This window comes from Diabrotica virgifera, chromosome 2, assembly GCF_917563875.1.
Source record: "Diabrotica virgifera virgifera chromosome 2, PGI_DIABVI_V3a".
Taxonomy (NCBI): domain Eukaryota; kingdom Metazoa; phylum Arthropoda; class Insecta; order Coleoptera; family Chrysomelidae; genus Diabrotica; species Diabrotica virgifera.
Window position 1 is genome coordinate 258,442,532 of NC_065444.1, and position 24,021 is coordinate 258,466,552.

At 31.2% G+C, this 24,021-nt stretch overlaps 2 protein-coding genes across 2 annotated transcripts in view; both read right to left on the reverse strand.

Annotated features, from left to right (window-relative positions):
• LOC126879860 (uncharacterized) overlaps positions 1-24,021 on the reverse strand; it is a 191,228-nt gene that overhangs the window by 98,543 nt on the left and 68,664 nt on the right. The window lies entirely within an intron of this gene.
• LOC126879861 (uncharacterized) lies at positions 18,946-19,488 on the reverse strand. Its single transcript, XM_050643175.1, has 2 exons — positions 19,261-19,488; positions 18,946-19,206 (listed from the first exon to the last, which is right to left on the reverse strand). Exons 1-2 carry the CDS (start codon positions 19,483-19,485, stop codon positions 19,123-19,125), a joined length of 309 nt encoding a protein of 102 aa, XP_050499132.1. The 5' UTR covers positions 19,486-19,488; the 3' UTR covers positions 18,946-19,122.

The window sequence follows — 24,021 nt, forward strand, 5'->3', positions numbered from 1 at the left end:
AACGAAATTTGGTATATAGGTACTTTTTTTGATGAATAACTTTGAAGTCTTGAAATGAAAGAATCGGTTTACCGGAAGTTGTGTTTTTACTGTTTCTTTATGTAAGAATATGTTGTTTCTTTTTCAATTCTTTCACCCTGTATATATAAATTTTTCAAAAAGTAATACCGCCATTGAAAAGAGTGTAAAAATATTTTTAACTTTTTAGTTTTTTTAATTACCATTTAATAAATGCATAACGTATGTTTACATGTACCTATTGACGGCAGATTCATTTTGAATGGCCGCCATTTTTGTAAAAGACAAAACCTAAGATGGCCTCATATCTAAATGTGAATCTTTGTATGTGTAGTATGTGTAGTCCAAATTATATGCTTCTACCATTAAATGCACAATAATTATTATATTGTGAAGGTACGTTACATGTGAAGATACGTTATGCATTTATTAAATGGTAATTAATACAACTAAAGAGTTCAGAATATTTTCTAAAAAATATTTTTATGCTCTTTTAAACGCCGGTATTATCTTTTTGAAAAATTAATATATACAGGGTGAAAGATTTGAAAAAATAAACAACATATTTTTACAAAAAAACAGGAAAACACAACTTTTGCTAAACAGATTCTTCCGGTTCAAGAGCTCGAAATTGTACATCAAAAAAAGAACCTATATACCAAATTTGGTTGAAATCGCACTTTTCGTTCAAAATCGTGCTATTAGTCACATATGTATAGTCGCCATTTTGAATGCTCGCCTTTTTTGTAAAAGGCAAAATCTGAGATGGCCTCATATCTAAATTTGAACCTTTGTATGTGTAGTATATGTGGTTCAACTTATATGCTTCTACCATAAAATGCACAATAATTCCTATAATTTTGGCACGAACCTGCCGCACATTGGTACATGTGAAGATAAGTGATGCATTTATTACATGGTAATTAACATAACTAAAAAGTTCAAAATATTTCCTAAAAAATATGTTTACGCTCTTTTCAATGCCGGTATTACCTTTTTCAAAAATTAATATATACAGGGTGAAAGAATTGACAAAAAAACAACATATTTTTACATAAAGAATCAGGAAAAATACAACTTCTAGTAAACAGATTCTTCGGGTTCAAGGGTTCGATCTTATACATCAAAAAAAGAACCCATATACCAAATTTGGTTGAAGTCGGATTTTCGTTTAAAAGTTATCGAGCTATTAGTCACATATGTATCGTCGCTATTTTGAATGCCCGCCATTTTTGTATAAGGTAAAATCTGCGATGTCCTCATATCTAATTTTGTACCTTTATATGTGTAGTATATGTGGTCCAAATTATATGCTTCTATCATTAAATGCACAATTCTTATAATATTTGCACGAATCTGCCGCACTACGTATCGCCGCAACCGCTGTATACATTTAGCAATAGAGTGCTCAAAAAGCATATTTGAAATATTTGGGACAACCTTGTGAAAATATCCTTAATTGTACTTGAAAATTATAAATATTATAAAGATTTTGTGGAATTGCCATTTAGGCAATGTGTTTTAGAAAAAAAATCTCAAAAAATCACTAAATAAGGTGATTTTTCAACAAAAAATTGCAAATCAAATAACTCGAAAATTAAGCATTTTTCGAAAAATTACTGAAAAAACAAAAGTGTTTACTTCAATAAGATGCACCTAAAACAATAATTATGAAGCGATTCGATAAGAATTTTTGTTATAAGTTATTTGTTAACCATCTCCACCTCCAGCCCAGTGGAACAAACTAAAAAATATATTTGAATTTATAAAAATATAACGAATCAAATAAAAAAGATTTAGTGCATTAAAAATTCAAAACAAATAGTCAGTATATTCTATTCCTAAGCGTCTTTTTGGGTTTAAGCCGCTCGCCTATCATACAAATATTATTGTTTCTTATAGTTCATACTTTTTTAAATAATTGATATGTCAAGTGTTCGTTAAAAAATATTATAAATGACCCAGAACCTGTCGGACCGTGAAACTAAACTCTTCCCCTTACTTGAATAACCGTTGCCCCTTTCGCCTTATAGGGTATATTTCTCACCCTCCCAAACACATGGTTATTACCATGGCACCACCCATCACTTTATCCGACCTATAAATTAGTTGCTAAATGATCTCGAACTGTAGTTATGCCCATTGTTTTCTCGAATTTAAATTGCCTTATAAATATGAGATTATCTCACATTTGATCGGTTTTATGGCATAAACGGGGTGCTTCGTGATGTTGGGTGGATGATATTTCCCCAAACATCTGGTGATATTCGTACAAAACGAGATTTCAAATTGTATAAAGAATATTGTATAGAAATTGCTCAGTTTAGATTTGAAGATAGTGATCTATGAGTTTAAAACCGATAAAATTATTATTAAGTTACCAGAGAACGGCAGTTCTCGCCAGTGGCGCACACCTACAACCCCTACACGCGACACTATATATACACGAAATTTTCGATTTTCTAAATCTGACTGAATTGAAAATTGGGCCAACTCCCATCTTAAAGTTCAGGAAAAGACTCACCCATTCATATGTCAACCATCCATTTTGGTCCAAGGGTGTGGATTTTACGGCCCTTCTTATTTAGGGTCTATTTTTCGTTCTCGTCCCCAAAACTCCCAAAAACTTCGAAAATTTAACTCCGACCTTTGCGGCCTCTAATAGAAGCGATCATTACCTTTCCAACGCATGTCTAATTTTGAAAATAGGTTATACCGTTTAAAAGTTACCGAGCTTGTGGATATGTATGTATGTATGTGTGTGGAAATTTTAAACCGATCTGAATTTTTTTTCTGTTTTTGAAGAGGGGGTGAGGGCCGATTCAGAACCGGTGTAGTTTGTGAGTTTTGACTACCCATAAGCCAGCTATAGAACTTGGTAAGTAAAAAACGGTATATTTTTTGGCGGTATATATCTTCGGTTCAAGACAAGAAAGGAGAACAGTAAATACACCAACTCAATAGCGTTGAGTTAAGCTTTCAAATGGTGTCTAAGCTGTCAGGATCAGACATACACACGGCTCAGTATAGCCGAAAAACTAAAAAACTTAACTTTCAAAATTTTGGTTTTTCAAAAATTACTCAAAATTTCAACCTACGAATTACGCCAATAATTGAGCGTTTGTAGAAGGACTCTAGACAAATCTAACGGTGTATACCTTATATCCGGGAAAATTCGAATTTTTAAATTATAGACCTCATAAGTATGATCAAATTTATTTCTTATGGGAAAAACCGTTTTTCAAGCTCAATAATTCCTGTAATAGCTTCAGTTATCATACTTGACCTTAGATGCATAAGATACTACTTGTCAATACGTTTCAAACTCATGTTTAGTGAACAAAATCAGTTAAGCCGTTTAGAAGTTATTAAGCTACAAAAGTATAATCCAATTAACGATTATTCCCTAAATGGTTTATGTAGTTGTAGTGATTACGACGCTAATTTGATCTGGAAACGGACAATCTTAGTTCATTTACCGGCCATCCCAATATTTTTTTCAATCTATTTCAAATAGAAAAAAAAAATCTAGTGTACATTCGATGGACACTAGATCATTTGGGAGATAATGCGACAAAGGCGACCATTTATAAAGCTTAACGTGTAATCGAGAAATATTGCATTCAACTTTATACATTTAATTTATAAATAAGTTTGAAAAACTCCTGATACAAGAATAAAAAACCGCTAAACGCCGTAAAAATGAGTGGCGCATACAATATTCCAGCTACAAAAGATCTGATATGAATATTACGTGGCGCGAAAATGTATTTTCATTTTGCTGTAAAACAAAAATTCTAGTGTTATTTTAGATTTTTCCATAATGTTTGCTAAATTTGAAGTAAACGAGCCAGAAAATAATTTCAAAATTCAAACTGTATCAAAGTTACTCTTTTGTGGCGCGTTTTACTTGAAATTTGGCAAATGTTATGAAAAAATCTTTTAAAATAAAACTAGAATTTTATTTTGCATCAAAATGAAAATACATTTTCGCGCCACGTAATATTCATATCATGTCTTTTGTAGCTGGAATATTGTATGCGCCACTCATTTTTTACTGCGTTTAGCGGTTTTTTATTCTTGTATCAGGAGTTTTTCAAAGTTATTTATAAATTAAATGTATGAAGTTAAATGCAATGTTTCTCGATTACAAGTTAAGCTTTATAAATAGTCGCCTTTGTCGCATTATCTCCCAAATGATCTAGTGTCCATCGAATGTACACTAGATTTTTTTTCTATTCGAAATAGATTGAAAAAAAATATTGAAATGGCCGGTAAATGAACTCGAATTGCCCGTTGCTAGATCAAATTTAGCGTCGTAACCACTACAACTACATAAACCATTTAGGAAATAATCGTTAATTGGATTATACCTTTGTAGCTTAATAACTTCTAAACGGCTTAACCGATTTTGATCACTAAACATGAGTTTAGAACGTATTGACAAGTAGTATTTGATAAATCTAAGGTCAAGTATGATAACTGAAGCTATTACAGGAATTATTGAGTTTGAAAAACCGTTTTTCCCATAAGATATAGATTTGATCATATTTATGAAGCCTATAACTTAAAAATTCGAATTTTTCCGGATATGAGGTATACACCGTTAGATTCGCCTAGAGTCCTTTTACAAACGCTCAGTTATTGGCGCACTTCGTAGGTTGAAATTTTGAGTAATTGTCGAAAAACCAAAATTTTCAAAGTTTAGTTTTTCAGTTCTTCGGCTATACTGAGCCGTGTGTATGTCTGATCCTGGCGGCTTGGACACCTTTTGAAAGCTTAACTCAATACTATTGATTTAGTGTATTTGCGGTTCTCCTGTCTCTTCTTGAACCGAAGATATGTACCTCCAAAAAATATGCTGTTTTGTACCTACCAAGTCCTATAGCTGGTTTATGGGTGGTCAAAAGTCACAAACTACATCGGTTCTGAATCGGCCCTGACACCCTCTTCAAAAGCAGAAAAAAAAATTCTGATCGGTTTAACTTTTCCACATACATACTATACATACATACATATCGACAAACATTTTCCCTTTTTTAAATAAAGATTGAGTCATATTTCTGAGCTCGGTAACTTTTGAATGGTATAACCGATTTTCAAAATTAGACATGCTTTAGAAAGGTCATGGTCAGTACTATCAGAAGCCGCAAAGGTGGAGTTAAATTTTCGAAGTTTTTGTGAGTTTTGGGGACGAGAACGAAAAACAAACCCTAAATAGGAAGGGCCGTAAAATCCACACCCGTGGACCAAAATGGATGGTTGACATATGAATGGACAATGAGTTGGCCCAATTTTCAATTCAGTCAGATTTAGAAAATCGAAAATTTCGTGTATGTATTATAGTGTCGCGTGTAGGGAAGTGTAGATGTGCGCCACTGGCGAGAACTGCCGTTCTCTGGTAATTTAAAGCAACTATGGTAGCTGTCTTTTATGCCAGCCTAGCTCAATCTCTCAGGTTGTGAGTACACCTTGTCTTAATCAAAAATATGAACGCTGAAAATCTAGATTGGGCAAATAAAACCATAATTTAACTAATCATGTATTTTTCATTAAAGACATAACAAAGTAATGTATTGTCAAATCAAAGATATACAAGACCTTGTCGGAAGCTAACAATTCAGATTATAGTTTTGGTATATGTCTGTAGATTATTGGTGTCTTGGCTGTTAGTTCTGCAACCGGCTATGGGGTCTTAGTTGTTGGCCACCAGCCCTACGGGTGTTGCTTGGTTAGTGCAGGTGTCCTGGTTGCATCGCAGGCGATTGATGTTTCATTCTGGCTCAGAAAGTCCAAGTTTATTTGTTTTAAAACTAGAATCCATAACATAATATAAGACACCAAGAAATTAGAAACCAAAGAGACTTTGCCATTCTTCAAAAAATATTCGAAAAGTAGCAGAAATGCAAGGATAAAATTAAATTAATAGTAATAATTTTGGTAGTTAAATATTTGTATGTAGATTCCTATATGCACATGAATAAAGATAATGTAAAATATCGACCATGTGCTATGAAAAATAAAAAGTATAAAAAGTGAGGTTGAATATAAAAAAAATGAAATGAAATGTTAAAAGAATTATTATGATAGGCTTAGAAAAAATCATACAGTAGTATATAAACGTTTACCCCAATTGAGAACGTCTGTTTAAAATAAAATGAAGACTTATTTAAAAGCTCTGGGCTTTATAGCTACAAAAATTATATAAAAACCATCCATGTTGAGTGGGACTGACCAGGGACTGACATATTGACTTGGCAGAAATAGTAGGGGTCATGGAACGTGTCTAGTCTAGAGTCTAGGAGTCTAGAGCATAGAACGATGGAATAAGAATATTCCGTATTATGACAGAATAATTAGATGTTTTCTACGGAGATGTGCCAATAGGGCTTTTCATCGATTGTCATTTGTTTCGAGCTTCTGTCATATGTTGTATAATCTGTGTATAATATTAATATACACGGATTATACGAGATATGACAGGAGCTCGAAACAAATGACTGTGAATGAAAAGCCCTATAGAATATAACGAAAGAGGGCGCCAAACAATTTTTTAACGGGAAAACAAGTAAAACAAATACAAAAAGATTATTATTAATGAATTATCAAAGAAAATAGAATAAAATAATTGTTTAAAAATAAAATAATAACAATGGTGATGATTTGTGACGTTTATAACGTTACAAATTATTTCATTTTTTTTATTTCACTCTATTCAACAATAATTGAGTGAATATCATATGTGTGAAAAGAACCAGCGGACAGACTATATAAGCATAATATAACTATATGGTTTGCCTGTCGTCAAGCTTTTTTATATAAATATGTTTTATTTTTTCTTTGCACCTTCTATATAAATTTTTTAAAACATATTCTTAGTCTGGTTGTCAGACGATCTTAATAAGAAGAACGCGTAAAAACTTTTTTCAAACACAGTTAATTTACCAGAAAAAATTCCCTCAATTTAGTTGAAACCGCGAACACACGTTCATACAAATTTCTCGTCGGTGATGATACGACCAAATCAGCCGAAAAAGCTTTCCTCTTTATCCAGAAAATAAGTTAAAAACTTTCCAAACCTGAGCAAACTGATATTTAAACAGCCAAAGAAGTAGCAGTCATATTTTTCAGAGGATTTGCATGGTTGATTTGAAGGTTAGAAATATTTGGGTTGAGGCTAATAACAAAATACACACATCGGAAAAGTCTAGGGCAGGGGTGGGCAAACTTTTTTTAGTTAGGACCACAAAATGTTTTTGGTCTATTACCGAGGGCCGCAATATTTGTTACCTTAACATGTCCGAATTTTAAACTTTACTAATTTTGTTTAGTGAGGTGGGGGTTGAAATTAACATTTTAATCACATTTATTTACTTTTAAATTAAATAGACATATTCAGTACAATTCAAAGAATATTTAAAAAACTTTCAAGACCAAATATTGAAAAATAAGCCAACGGTGGCAAAATTTTTAAAACCCTAAAAAAATGGATTTTGCAGGAGACATCAGAACTCGTCATTGGATCATATGAAACAAAAGATTCAAAAATATTTTCTTGGCTTATGAGTTTCTTGAGGTAACGCTGTCGGGTTTTTGTGTTTTCTTTATGACGATTTTTGAGTTTTTGATATCACTCAGCTCAGAAGTCACAATAACAAATTTTTTTGTAAGAAATGGTGCAAATCAACATATTATTGTTAAACAAAAAATAAGCATAAAACAAAAAATATCTCGACAGCGTTACCTCACGAAATGGCTAAACAAAATCTACGATAAGTTTCAGGTGGATCTGTCAAGTAACTTTTGAGTTAAATTTTAGTTGAATTGGTAACCACCGCCTTTGGCGTTTTAATAAAACCGGTTAATAAAAACAATTTTGAGAAAAACGCGTTTAAAGTTTTGACAACTTTTATTTTCAATGTATTTTTTGTCTCTCAAATCGTAAAGTGATGGACACCGGAAAATGTTTTTTAATCGCGGAGTAATTTACAAAAGAGAGAAGCAACAAGTGTTGAATGTTTATCACTACGCCCAAGCTGCTGCAAAGCGAGTCGAAGGTGGGGATATTAACCATGCTGTATTTCCAGTAATTTTACTCTAGTCAAACAGATTTTTGGACAGTATTCTTGAAGTTATGTACTTTAAAAAATAATAAGTTTGTTGTAAAACGAAAACTAGATACGTCTTATATTTAAATTCCATCAGAGAGTGTCATAATTAAAGACCCTACCCGCTTTCAAGCTCCCAAGCTATCATGGCAGAGCGTGTATACGACTTTCTCTGAATGAACTAAAACAAATCCGACTGCTAGTACCGATTCACAACAAAATAACACGAAACGGGTGCCGTGGCGGCACCACTTCGTGCCGCATTGGCCCGAAATTTTAGGCTTAATGGTTTGTATAAAGTTTTAGTTTAGTTTTATGTTTTCGTTCATAATTCTTTGTATTTCGGGTGGAAATTTTGTAGTATTTATTCTAATTGTGGCTTCTAATAAGTCATCACCAACTCCGGTCCTCAATGGAGTTTTATTTATGTTTACTATTCAAAATGTTTGTTCGCAAATGTAAGTCGAACTATAAATAATTTAGCTATGTACTTTCGGAAATTTGCAAAGATTTTTAAAATGCAAAAATATCCAAATTAATTTATAATTTCCAGTTGAATGTACGGAATGGTACGGAATCAATTTAAACTGAAAAACGATTTCTTTGCAGTGATATGGAAAATGATATATCTTCAAAATCTTTGAAACGATTTGTAAATTCTGTCATCAAATTACAAAGCTTTTCTTTATAAATTTTAAACTTATTTTCTGTACATTACTTAATGATTTTAATGAGGAAAATAATATTTCTTTTTTATATGATCAATGAATAGTTTGAGTTTCATTTTAAAAGTTTCATTTTAGATTCAAAACTTATAAATTTAGCAAATTTGTCGCATTTTCTTATTTCTAAAAATAAAGCAATTTCCTCTCCGAACTTACAGCATCTTTTAAGTACTTTTTCTAAATTTTTAGACCTTTTAGAACTTTTTAGTCCTTTTAGAACCTTTTAGACCTTTTAATCCTATGATTGTGTTACTTATAAGACATCAGTAAGTTTTGTCTTTAACTCTTCCAACTTTGATATGAACGCACGATGATTTAATCCTCTTGAACGAATAAAATTAACAATATTAGTTGTAATTAAAATGACGTTGTCTACTTGCAAAACATTTTTGAACAATACCTGCTGATGGATTATGCAGTGAAAAAAATAATAACAAAGTAAGTTATCAATCGAAGTAGCACAGAAAACGAAAATAAATATCGTCTCCATACCACCAGATTGACAACAGGTGGAATACTTTCTTTGGTTACAACCTCCCGAGATTTTCAAAAATTATAAATCATACAGGATGCTAAGGAAATTAAGATGAGAGAATTTTAAATAATTCACAACTCATCTGCTCAGCGTGGTAAGTTCCAACAAGAAAGATTCCTTAATACTCCTACAAAAGAGTAAATGAATTAAAAATGTATAAACATTTTCAATTTCTTTGCAACACGAAAATGCAGCGCTGTATAATACTCTGGTTAAATCGGAGAGTGCAGGAAGAGTCTATACCGGTTTCGGAGGTCTTTCCCCCACATCAGTAGTCCCATATCTCTTCTAAAAAAATAATTAATCGTGTTCTGGAAATTGTTCATGAACGTAATCTTTAAGTTTTCTCAACATTACAATATTTGCTCCTCTTAAATTTGGTGCTCCGTCAGTTGTTCCACTTACTAGCTGGTTACGGGTTAATTACGGGAAAATTTGCGTAAAAATCACCCGCTGCGAAAGTGTTAATTAATGCTGCATTATCTATATTTATTTATTAACATTAGCCATAATTTATAAAAAATCTTTAAATGAAAATAACTCACTTTTTTCCGCGGGCCGCAAAAAAATGTCTGAAGGGCCGCATGCGGCCCGCGGACCGCACTTTGCCCATCCTTGGTCTAGGGATATTTTTGTAAAGAGGCGTAATTTCTTCTTTAATTGTTTTGATTTGAATAAATAATAATCGATGTGTAGTGATCTGTAGTATTTAATATACAACACAATTTGTTGAAATGTTAAAAATAACGAGAATACCTTTCAGAAATGTTAAAATATCGAGAACTACAATTAACAAAAAAATTAGGTCGTCACAAAATATGATAGTATCTAATAAAAAATAGTTATTAAGGTAAACTAAATTCGCTCTACTGAGATTCACTTTGACACATCGGAATAGGAAACATACAACACAAAAATTCCTACCTCACACTATTAACTGCTAAAATCAACTTAATCTTTCTTTAAAAAAAGAAGAATTATTAGAAATAGTGGGAGTGTCTACTAATCTCATAAAATTTTGTGGAGTTTATTTCTACAAAATATTTTTATTTTGTACAATAAATAATTTGCTCATTTGTTATCAATACATTATAATGGTGTAAATAAATAATTATTGAAATATTGAATGGGTTGCATATGTGAGTCCATATTAAATGTAGTAATGAAACACAGACTACTACATTACTACATTTAAATAATTATTGATTGGCGTAAGGTTTATGTTATTTTTATGCACGGTTCTTAGACATTACTACGGTTCACGGTTATTAGACTTTATTACGGTTATCTTGTCCGACGGTGGTGGGGAGACTTATATTTTTGACTTTACGTCACAAGAGTTTACATTCCCATATTTTTAAATGATTTTCGATCATTGAATGTGTGTTATTGTGTATATATGTGTATTATTTGTGTTATTATGAAATAATTAGACAAATAGTACACATTTTATCTTATACCGGGTGGTGAATCGTAAAAGGGGCCATAGGAAACTCAATGTAAAATTCTGAATTGTTGAATTCCTGCTTCCCTAATTATTTTACATCAAAAGTCATGAGAGAATACTTGTAGAGAATTAAAATCTGTATTAAAATCAAAAGTTAAAATTGTTCTACGATTTAAATGCATTCCAAAATTTTGAAAAATATGATACATTTGCCACAATAGGTATGCGTGTAAAAGTAAGGCCACACGTTACTATTTAACTGACAGTGCTCACACCGCTCACACCATTGACTGAATAAAAAAATCTTTATTATTAATCCTTTCTCCGCAACTGAGGGTATCTTATCAACTGTATTGTTTTTAAACAATAGATGATAAAATAAAAATATTGACAGTTCAAAAATGTGAACATTATTGCATTGTGTGTGGCCTAAGTTTGGGCTGAAAACTAAAATGTATTACATTTTTACAAAATTTTGGAATATGTTTAATTACGTAGACCAATTTTAACAGTAATTTCCAATACAGATTTCAATCCTCTACAAATAGTTTCTAATGTCTTTTGATGTACAATAATTATTAGGGAAGCTGGAATTCAACAATTCAGAATTTTACAAGTTAATGCAAAATTTTGACGCATGTCAAAATTCTCAATGTGTTTTAATTGTATTCATTTTTTTCGAATCCTGAGAAAACTAATAAATATTTTTGAAAAATTTAAACTCAGAATGAAATACTACATTATTACCGAGGGCTGAAAGTCCCTGAAAACTTCTATAATGTTTATTTTAATAAGTAACAGGGCTGAAAATAAAAGAGAAGTGTGATATTTAATTTCAAATATTTCATTCAATAGAATCTGCTTGTTTATTCTAAGGGGCTTTCCGCCCTCGGTAATAATGTAATCTTGCATCCTGCGTTTAAATTTTTCTAAAATACTTGGTTTTCTCAGGATTCGAAAAAAATCATATTACGATTCAAATGACAGTAAACTCTCGTGACGTAATCTCACCCTTAATTTTCATTGGTTAGTCGATTTAGACAACCGTAGTAATGTCTAAGAACCGTGACTACGGTTGCCTAAATCGACTATCCAATGAACATTAAGGGTGAGATTACGTCACGAGAGTTTACTGTCATTTGAATCGTAATATGATTTTTTTCGAATCCTGAGCAAACCAAGTATTTTAGAAAAATTTAAACGCAGGATGCAAGATTACATTATTACAGAGGGCGGAAAGCCCCTTAGAATAAATAAAAAATTTCTTTTGAATGAAATATTTGAAATTAAATATCACACTTTTCTTTTATTTTCAGCCCTGTAACTTATTAAAATAAACATTATAGAAGTTTTCAGGGACTTTCAGCCCTCGGTAATAATGTAGTCTTTCATTCTGAATTTAAATTTTTCAAAAATATTTATTAGTTTTCTCAGGATTCGAAAAAAATGAATACAATTAAAACACATTGAGAATTTTGACAAGCGTCAAAATTTTGCATTAACGTAATGTAAAATTCTGAACTGTTGAATTACAGCTTCCCTAATAATTATTGTACATCAAAAGACATTAGAAACTATTTGTAGAGGATTGAAATTTGTATTGGAAATAACTGTTAAAATTGGTCTACGTAATTAAACATATTCCAAAATTTTGTAAAAATGTAATACATTTTAATTTTCAGCCCAAACTTAGGCCACACACAATGCAATAATGTTCACATTTTTTAACTGTCAATATTTTTATTTTATCATCTATTGTTTAAAAACAATACAGTTGATAAGATACCCTCAGTTGCGGAGAAAGGATTAATAATAAAGATTTTTTTATTCAGTCAATGGTGTGAGCACTGTCAGTTAAATAGTAACGTGTGGCCTTACTTTTACACGCATACCTATTGTGGCAAATGTATCATATTTTTCAAAATTTTGGAATGCATTTAAATCGTAGAACAATTTTAACTTTTGATTTTAATACAGATTTTAATTCTCTACAAGTATTCTCTCATGACTTTTGATGTAAAATAATTAGGGAAGCAGGAATTCAACAATTGAGAATTTTACATTGAGTTTCCTATGGCCCTTTTTACGATTCACCACCTGGTATAAGATAAAATGTGTACTATTTGTCTAATTATTTCATAATAACACAAATAATACACATATATACGCAATAACACACATTCAATGATCGAAAATCATTTAAAAATATGGGAATGTAAACTCTTGCACCGTAAAGTCAAAAATATAAGTCTCCCCACCACCGTCGGACAAGACAACCGTAATAAAGTCTAATAACCGTGATTTTTATGTCTGTTTACTATTAATAATATTGGCTATGAGCAGGTGCGTTAGTTGTGTAGTAATTTCCAGTCACTTCTGACAACTGAACTTTCCAAAAAAGAAATTACTAACGTCAGTGTCAAAGTGAATCCCGATAGAGCGAATTTGGTATACCAAGGGTATTATAAGGATAATAACGCTTAAGGTCAATGGTGTATATACCGAGGGCCTTTGGCCCGAGGGATATACGTTGACCGAAAGCGTTATTATCTATAATGCCCGTGGCGCCTAAATTACTGGTTGACTAAATTATTCTTTATATGCAAAAAATTTGAATGAATTTTGAATTAATTGGTTCTCAAATAAGTAAATTACCAGCAATAGTCGTAACGTAAATGTGGTAACCATAGTTTTACTTAGGTTGTTATTTGTCAACTTGGCAGTATTTAACTAGTTATTTAAATTTAATGCCCTAGGGCGTTATTTTTCAAAAATATTTTTTTTATGTCGGGTTGCTTGACATATATTTAGTATTTTGAACATTTATATTTAGCCTCATTCTCTGTGCAGACGCTCTTAACGACCCAAAAGGCTTCAGTCAGAGATTCTTTAGATCTACCTATGATGTCTATGTCATCTGCGTATCCGACAATTTCAGGGGCGTAACAGAGGGCCCCGCAGCATGAAGCTTGCGGGGGGCCCCAATCGCTTAAGGGCCCCATCTTGTCATCTGATATTATGTAAAAATCTGTTGTTGTTATATTATTTTTACATTGTCTGTTTAAATTTAAAAACGTAAAAATTTCTAACTTATACGTATTTGCCAAGTGAATCATCTCATAATATCTAGAAACTTAATCCCTTCCGGCCTACCGTAATTTTATGGCAGCGACAATAAACTATATAATGCTTTGTACGTGACTATTGAAAGATATTAGAATTGCAATTTGCCGAATTTAAGAACAATATTTTTAAATCTAAAAATGGGTTTTCTTTCTCTCTGTTCTTTACCTACTTTTAGTATTTCGATACAATATTATCGCCAGTAATTTCATATTGGTTAGTTGCATTGAATGTTATTTATGTTTGTGTTGATTTACGGTTATATTTGCATCAGTTTGGTACGCATTTATTTAACAATTATTTACGACTTTTCTTGTGTAATCATTGGACAATCTCTCAACAGATAAACGGCAAGATAAGGAAATAACACTTACGCTTTCGGGGAGTCAATGTAGAAAAACTTGCATTGTTTCGGTTTCGGAAAAAATCAAACAAGCTTATATTTTTCTAAAACATTTTTTGTTAGTTTATATATCTTATCTTAAAGTGAAAAGTTCTACACACAGATGCCACTAATTGTTTATTAATTCTTTAAACAATAAAACTGTTTTACATTAAATAATTTTAAAAGATATCGGTGAATTCATTATTTTACTTTGTTCAAAAATGTTTCTATTTGCTTTTTGATTATGCTGAACTCGAATATGTCATTAAATCAGGGCCATAAGTACGATGTTGGGGGCTCCCTACCAGGGGGTCTGGGGTTAATCACCCAGCAGAAGGAGTCCGGGAAAATTGATATTTAACCACTTGAAAACGCATTTTAATGTACTCCATGACTAAAATTTCCTGTACTGTACCTACCTACATATTGCTATTTTAGTTGACCAACACAAAAAAAATTTGAAATCACATTATTTTAAGCTAAATATTTACCATCAATATAACATCTTTTCTGTTAAAAAATATACTACATATATTCTGTTAAAAAATATACTACATATAATGTTACTTACATTCTTCGGCTATAATGTAGGTTTCTAATCGCGTTATATTGCCTATATATAGGCAGTATACCGCGATTACAATCGCGGGGCCCCCTTCACCGGGGGCCCCGAAGCACTGCCCGGTTGCCCCAATGGTATTTACGGCCCTGTCAGACATTACAATTTGAAAATTCAAAATAAATTTTTTTGAGCACTTTACAGTATGTCTGCGTGGCTTCGAACCATATGGGAAATATTTTTATTATCAATTTTACGAAAAAAGCTATTCTTCAAGAAATGCTCTGAATGGTCTTAAATCTGAGATACAAAATAATCCAGATAAACCATTAGATATCAAAGCTTATCAATTTTACACGAGGTAAGTCAAAAAATAGGAATTTAACTCAAGGATAAAGCAATTTTATATTTAACAATATACGATTTTAATTTTAATATGTAATTACATCCTTGTAAATAAAAAAATAATTTTTCCAAATATTTCTCAAATTACCGATAACCAACATCATTTTATTACAATTATAATAACTATTTTATTATTAATTTTTTAATTTTACGAAAAAATTCTTTATAAAATTCTTATCAGATTCTTTATAAAAAGCTCTGCATTATCTCAAAACGAAGATTCAATCGTAATATATCACATTTTACCAACTTTATACGAGGTATGTCGAAAAATATGAATTTCTCTCTGTACCTTTATAGTTTACAATATTTCAACTGGAATGATATAATTGCATATTTAAACATAGTTTTTAATTGCAAACAACTTTTTATAATAAAATTTTTCAATATTGTAAAATATAAAGGTGGTATAGATACTATTGAGCGAAATTAATATTTTTTTATATAACTCGTATAAAATCAATAAAATTTAATATCTGATTATTGCAACTTAGGTTTTATACCATGCAGAGCATTTTATGAAGAATAACTTTTTTTCGTAATATACATATGTAATAAAAAAGTTTCCCATAGGTTCCAAGCTACGCAAACACACTGTATAAGAAATCAAGAAAGAATTGTTTTAACATTTACTATTTTTAAAGCTGGTTATTAAATGTATTGTAGGTAAGTTGTACAGAAAACAACAAAAGAAGTTGTTTATTTGGAATGGGTTTGTATACCAATAAAGATGAGAAATGTAAGTTGTTATGAACCGTGAATGATAACGCTAACACAAAAAAGTTTTTGTTAAATAAGTCGTATTTAGTAATTGTTTAACGCGGGAGCAGTCGCGCTCACTTCTGTCACGTAAGCAGTCGCGCGTAGAACAAAATCTAACAATACGAATTTAAAACAAATTTCAATTTTTTAATATTTTTGTTTGCTTGTTATGTTAAAAATATCTATTTCTAACAATTTTAAAACTAATTGGTTCCCACCAAAGCCATAAATTCCACACAAAAAAATAAAAATTAAATTAAAAAAAATTAAAAAAAAATCCTACGTATTACTGCAACCTTCTTCGAGGCACTTACAAGTGGAAAGTTATCGAAAAACCGGGTTAGCCAGAGAATATGGTAAAAATTAATAAAATATCCTTACAGATAAACTCCATTATAATTGAAATAACATGAAATATATATGCACAGTACACATCTAAATTACCTATAGTTGTATAATAGAGTATTGTTCATATCTTGGTAAAAAACTCGGTATTGCAAACAATACCGTCACAATCGGAACGATGTTATGATATTTAAGAACAGTGGAGACTAAGACCATTATTTAAAAATGAATTTTTTAAATAGTCTTTTAGTCTTTTTTAAATAATGCTAAAACACTTTGAAATAAATAAAGGAATATAGGTGCCTGTTGTTTCCGATAATCCGGACAATGAACGTCATTCTGCCGCCGTGTGCCATGAGTCATTTTTACTATCGTATAGTTCAAATTACACAAATACACATTCTCTCAAATACTCGTATTACATTACATACATTTTTATTCGTGAAATGTTTGTCTGATGAAAATCGGTCCGGATTAACCGGACTTCCGGGTTATCGGGGGCCGACTTATCGGGGTTCCACTGTATTTACAAATTTAATTAATTAATATTCAAGACAATTATTCCAATGATGACTAAATTAAAAAACAAAAATTCAATTAAATTATACCTAGCTAAATACCCTTCTACTACACCCTTGCGAAGGTCTTCTCCCTCGTCTAATTTAAAAGAGTTTCCAACTCGAACAATAAAATTTGTTCCACGCCAAATTTTGTCACTTATTAGAGAAAATAAAGAAATAATGAAGTGTCCCCATTCTCCCGTATAAACTTTGCTTGTTTTCTCGCCTGAAATAAAATTTTAATACTTTAATAAGTTATTCCTAACTTTAAAAAACTCCGTTGGAGATTTCTGATAGTAATTTGTTTTTTTAAAGGTTGTATATAATATATAATATATAATATAATCAAGATAGGAAGTATATATTGGCATTTCTCGCAACAAGGATGATAAAAAAACAAAATATGTATAAGATGGATTGCAATTGAAGACACGTGTTTCTGACTCATGCCGTCATCAGTACGGCATAGCCAAGTTAGAATAGGTGTAGATCATGGTACAATAAATTTGAAAGTTTTTTGTACCATGGGTGTAGATTAACTTGGGAAAGGATTACTACAGGACCAATGCAACCAAATTGTGGCAATAATGTTGGGATTCCAGCGCAACAACTAACACATCCACGGAGGAAGCTACAGCTACCTGAGGAAAGAAATGCCAAACGTTTAGAACGTTTTAAACAATCAAACAAGGAAAGGTTAATGCGAGTTAATATTAAAATCAAGATAGGAAGTGTATATCGGCATGTCTCGCAACAAGGATGAAAAAAAAACAAAATATGTATAAGATGGAATGCAAAATCTGACATCTTCGTGAATGTGTTAGTTGTTGCTCTGGAATCGTCAGGATCTTCTAACATTATTTGCCACAAATTGGTTGCATTGCTCCTGTATTGATCCTTTCCCAAGTTGACATACACCTATTCTAACTTACTTGGCTATACCGTACTAATGACGACTAATTTAACCTCATAGAAGCCAATTGCAAATAAAACTAAACAAAACAAATAGAACAAGACAATTTGTTGAACTATAGACAAATAAAGCGAAATCTGTAATGTATCTAATCAAACAAAAATTATACAAACAAAAATAATGCTTTGCCAATGCAAAAAAAATCTGCTTCTTTTGGTGCCTATTCGTTTCTGGCTATAACTATTTTATTAACTGATGCTTTAAATAGGGGAGACCGGGGTTATTGGCCCACTTTTTGGATTTTGATTTTTTACAATTACATGAAACCAGATTACTTTTTCTGAACTATTATAAAATATAATACAAGGTGTGAACACTATATTACAGTAGAAATAAATACTCAAAACAAATTTTTAAAGGGATTATACGTATTTTTGTTCGGCTGGTCCAGTGGGCGAACTAACCCCTGAAGCGGGGCAAGTGAGCCACATCATTGGGGTAAGTATGCCCATACTTTTAAATGAATATACAAAACGATAATATCAATTAAAATATATTTGTAAAAATATACAATCACTAATCCGCATCGGACAAACAGTTATCGCTCACAAAAAAAGGATATCTCCAGCTGTGCAAGCTTCATGAGCCCATTCTTTGCATTTAGTGCACTGTACCCATTTCTCCTTACTAACACTATTAGAGAATAATTCGAGACATATTAGATAGAAGCATTCGTCCTCTTCTGAAGATGAATCTATCTCTTTAGCTTTCGTTTTTTTAGAACATATGTCTCTTTTTACATTCTTTAAACCTGCTTTACTTTGCTTTGTCTTCTTCTTTTTTCTCTGCTGCTTCTCTAACTCAAGCTCATCTTTTATTGGTGTATCCGTTAACATTGCTGTGGTTCTACGTTTTCTGCCTCCTGTTTTACTTGTTCTCTCTCCTGCTTTTGCTAACGGTCTGATTTCTTCCAAAGATTTCTCACAAACGGGAGAAGGAACATGTGACGGTCCGGCGTCTAACAGATCTTTCAAAGAGATGTCATTATTTATAGCACCCATCAAATTCTTCTTATCTTCAAGATGATTGTTTATTTTTTTTTGAGTAGTTAATTTGGGGGATGCATTAATTTCTAATGTGCTATTATTCATCTAATTTGGTGCAATCACTGTATTTGGAGGCCCATCGGTTGTATACCTACGCAGGTAAGAAATCTTGCTCCCCAAAAATATTTGTATTAAAGGGACATCCAGTACAAACAAATCTCGATTTTATATTTTGGGGGGTTTCTTGGAAGTTCTTCCTGTTCAGTAGAAAACACCTACAAATTTTAATCGGCTGAAGAAAAAGAAAATAAAATTAAGTTAAAGAATACCTGTCGGCTTTTAGCGTAACCTATTTGAATATTTATCAAATTTCCATTTTGTTCCTGAACTGCCATAAATTTTTTGCAATATTTTTCTAAGGTTTTTCTTGGTATCTCAAAATTTTTTGCAGCTTTTCTGACCGAAAAATTTTCTTCAAGGACAACCTTCACTGCTCGCTTCATAATATCGTACGGGGTTTTACCCTTCTCACTTTTCCTTTTGTATGTTCTCATTTTTTTTTTCTAAAAAGTAAAAGATTTCGTTTTGTATGTAAGCACAATAAAAGACCAGGGTTTAGTTCGCCATATGGCTAACTAACCCCAACTAATATGGGCCAACTAGCCCCGACTAGAATATTTTACAAAAATGGTAGCCAGTTAACAAAATAAGCGATATTTTAAAACTACAATTCTACCAATATATTACAATAGTAGCATGTATTTGCATATTTAAAAATAAAAACTTGTAGATTATCTATATACCTACACAAACATTAAAAATGTAACAGAGGTAAAATTTACTCACCAATTCGAAAAACACTTAAACAGCGGTATGCACGCAACGAAGTCTTATAGATAACTAAAACGGAACTCGCAGTTGCCGGGCGAGGTAACAAAGGAGTGGTCAGGCCATTGGCGCACTATCGTGATTTACATAGGAAATACGGCATGTGGGCGAACTTGCCCCTATGGCACACTAACCCCGGTCTCCCCTAGATTAGTTGTAGTTATGGAGAACCATTTCCTCAGGTTCTTTAACCATAATATTCATCTTGCCCCAATTCCTCGCTTTTCGAATACTTTGCCTTGACTGATTACATTCAGTAATCTGTATTTAGTGCCGTTTCTCATTATGTGTCAGAGATATGCTAACTTTCTCCTTTTAATCGTATACATCACCTCTCTTTCTTTCCTCATTCTTCATAGTACGGTCTCGTTAGTTACCTTGCCCGTGCATGATATCCTTAGGATTCGCCTGTATAGCCACATCTCGAAGGCTTTAAGTTTTTTCTCCATCGCTTCAGTGAGTGTCCAGGATTCAACTCTGTAGTATAATATTGAGAAGATATAAAATCGTAGGAGCCTTACTTTTATCTCTAGATTCACGTTGTGGCTTTTAAAGAGTTTGGCCATGTTTTTGAATGCACTCCTAGCCTTCTCTATTCTACAATTTACTTTTTGTGAGTGATCCCATTGTTCTTTTACTACCTATTCCAAAATAGGGTTTACTCGGTCCACTGGTGTGTTCTTAATAAGTAGTTAGACGTCTCTAATTTTATTTTTGCTGATGACTGATAAATTTAGTTTTTGATATTTTTACATGTAGTACAAATCTTTCACTTACTGAAAAAAAAATTAGATACCTATTTCGAATTATTATCAGATAATCTTATCAGATCTCTATAAACCCACTTAATGCCCGTTATATCCTGCTGCTATACGCTATGAGCTCGTAGGTAGAGGGGATAATTAAATATTCTCGAGCGCCAGTAGTAACAAGTCAGTAAGCTTTTACTGGAAATTTGACATAAATGTTAAACTGTTTAATTTAAAACATTGAAATTAAAAACATTAATAGGAAATAATATTAGTTGGTCAAAGCTGTGGTGTATATTTTTACCTTAAATATACTTACGTTTTAAATACTGAATTCAATTTTTTTTAATATTTCGTAATGTGTAATTATAAATTAATCTAAGCGCCATCTACACGATAATTGTGAAAGTATTCGAAGTAAGAAATTAATATTTCATTAATAGAACGTTAAAATGATTAGCAAAATCTTTAAAATCTCGATCACAATTTAATTACATTTTTGCGTTGTAAATATTAAGCGATAACAATTAAATAATAAATTTAAAAATTGCCGGTGAAAGTTGCATTAGTAATTCGCTAGAAGCGACACCAGCGAAGCTCAGAGCGTATAAATAAACAATTATAATAATACCTGATTTTTACATACACATCTGCATTAAACTATCGCAATGATTTGCTTGTTTATAAAAAAAAAATATAAAACATAGAGAAATGATTCGTAGATCAAAACAAGATTCTCATACGTAAATCATATGTAAATGTTCTTTTCTATACAAACAATAAAAACCAAATCCCTTTATCTAAAACCAACAACTCCTTGCCTCTTATGCAAATAAATTACCTTCCAAAGTTTGTTCCCAAATCTCCCGGAATTCTTCCATTTTTTTTATTTGTACGTAGGTACATGTATTATTTTCAAGAATAATTTGAGAATATGACTTATTAATAATATAGACCTGGATCCCGCGTACCAAAAAAAAGTTTATTAATAGCAAGCTGAAAATTTGTTAATAGCTTAACGGTGTCTAGTCGGACAAACTTTGATGTATGGGAACACTGGAACAGGGAAAGTTTTAATTGTGGAACAGGTTAAAAATTTGGAACGTCAGATTATGAAAACCTCCCATGTATTTTGTCGGACAGAACTTCCAATTGATTTGTTACCCTTTCATTAAAGTCTCATGCAAAAATCAGACTGCTCTTTATCACCAACATAATTCCTGTCATCTGAAATGTTGTACGTGTCGGACTTATTAAAACGCCCAATGTATTTGTCGGACAGAATTTTTGAAGGTATACTGCTTTAGGCGCGATCGAGATTGAGGGTGAATTTATATTGATTTGCGCGCATGCGCGCACCGACAGTTTGGTATTAGTCTTTATACGGGCTCTAATTTGGTGTTGAAATGATCTGTCAATAATTGTTCAATATGGAGGTTATCGGTAAACAAAAATGTTGTATAATATATTAGTTTTTATTGTTGTGAGGACAGAAATAAAATCAAAGTTATAATTATAGTGACTTTTTAAATAGTTTTGAAAAGCCACAGGTACGTAATTCTAAATGTTTCAGTTGTATTCCAATAAAAAATTATCTTCATACCTATTTGGAAAATGTAAAAAAAATAATGTACTTACCTAGTACTTGCTATGCTATACTCCTAGTAGGCAATGCTTTAATTTACATAGTCTGATTACGAAAAAACTTTCTACAAATTTTCATCTAACGTATCGTTTTCTTACTCTATATTTTTGTATTTTAATTCGACAAAAATCAAACTAATAAAAATTCATATAAACAAAATGTCAAAAAGTTGTTCAGTTTGTGTATATTCCCACATGACGTATACGCAAAGGTGGTGCAGTTTGAAATCTCTTCGACTCTCGTACGGCGGGATACACGGGAAGTAGGTTCAAGCCCAATGCAAGTTATATCATTTTTTTTATTTTTTTTTATAGATTTTATGATTGTAAGTATATTATTATATAATTTTTTTCAGAAAATACGTATTTAATTAAAATTTTTGGCAACAATTATTGTTCAGAAATCATTTGTGGCATTTTTCAATGTGTTTGTGTGTGTTTTATTCTTTTATTTGTTTAATTTTTGGTATTGTTTTAATAAAAATTTTTGGAAAGTAGTAGAGAAACTGTTTAAAGTATATTGATTTCGTTGAAATCATATAATAGAAGTATAACTTCTTACGTGCGTACAAAGTACACACATTCTTTTTTTCATATACAGTATGTCCCTGTAAGTTGTATCCATATGGAAAACTTTTTTATTATTAATTCTACGAAAAAACCTATTTTTTATAAAAAGTTCTGCATGGTCCAAAACCCAAGATTCAACCATCAGATGTCAAATTGTATGAATTTTATACGAGGTATGTCAAAATGTTTGAATTTAACTCAAGAGTAAGGTTTATTTTTCACAACATTGAAAATTGCTATTATGAAAAGTTGTTTGGAATTAAAAACTATATTTTAATATACAATTACATCCTTCTAATTGAAAAAAAAAATTGAAAAATTATGGATAACTAACATTATTTTCAGTTATTTTAATTCTGATAACTCTTTTATTATTAATTTTACGAAAAAAAGTGATTCTTAATAAAAAGTTCTGGATGGTCTGAAACCTAAAATACAACCAACTTATATCAAATTTTATCAATTTTATACGAGGTATGTCAAAAAAGATAAACTTAGATCAAAAGCAAAGTACCTTTATAGTTCAGAATATTTCAATTAAAAGGATGTAATTACGTACTGAAACATAGTTTTTAATTCTAAATAACTTTTCATTATAACAATTTTCGATATTGTGAAAAATAAATGTATTTTACTCTTGAGCGAAATTCATTTTCTTTGACATACCTCGTTTAAAATTGATAAAATTTGACATAAGATGGTTGTATTTTAGGTCTTAGACCATGCAGAACTTTTTATTAAGAGTCACTTTTTTTTTTCGTAAAATTAATAATAAAAGAGTTATCTGAATGGAAATAACTGAAAATAATGTTGTTATTCATAATTTTTCAAAAAAAAATTTTAATTAGAAGGATGTAATTGCATACTATAATATAGTTTTTAATTACAAACAACTTTCCATAATAGCAATTTTCAATATTGTGAAAAATAAAGCTACTTTACTCTTGAGTGAAATTCAAACTTTTTGACATACCTCGTATAGGATTCAAAAAATTTCATATTTGATGGTTAAATATTAGGTTTTGGACCATGCAGAGCTTTTTATAAGGAATAACATTTTTCGTAAAATTAATAATAAAAAAGTTTTCCATATGGATACAACTTAGAGCGACATACTGTATTATATAAAGTTTGCTATTGAATAAAATTAAAAACAACGTACTCGTTTTCACAATCATAAACTTGTCAGGATGACACGTTCCACAATTAAAATCACATCCCACAATTAAAACTTCCAGT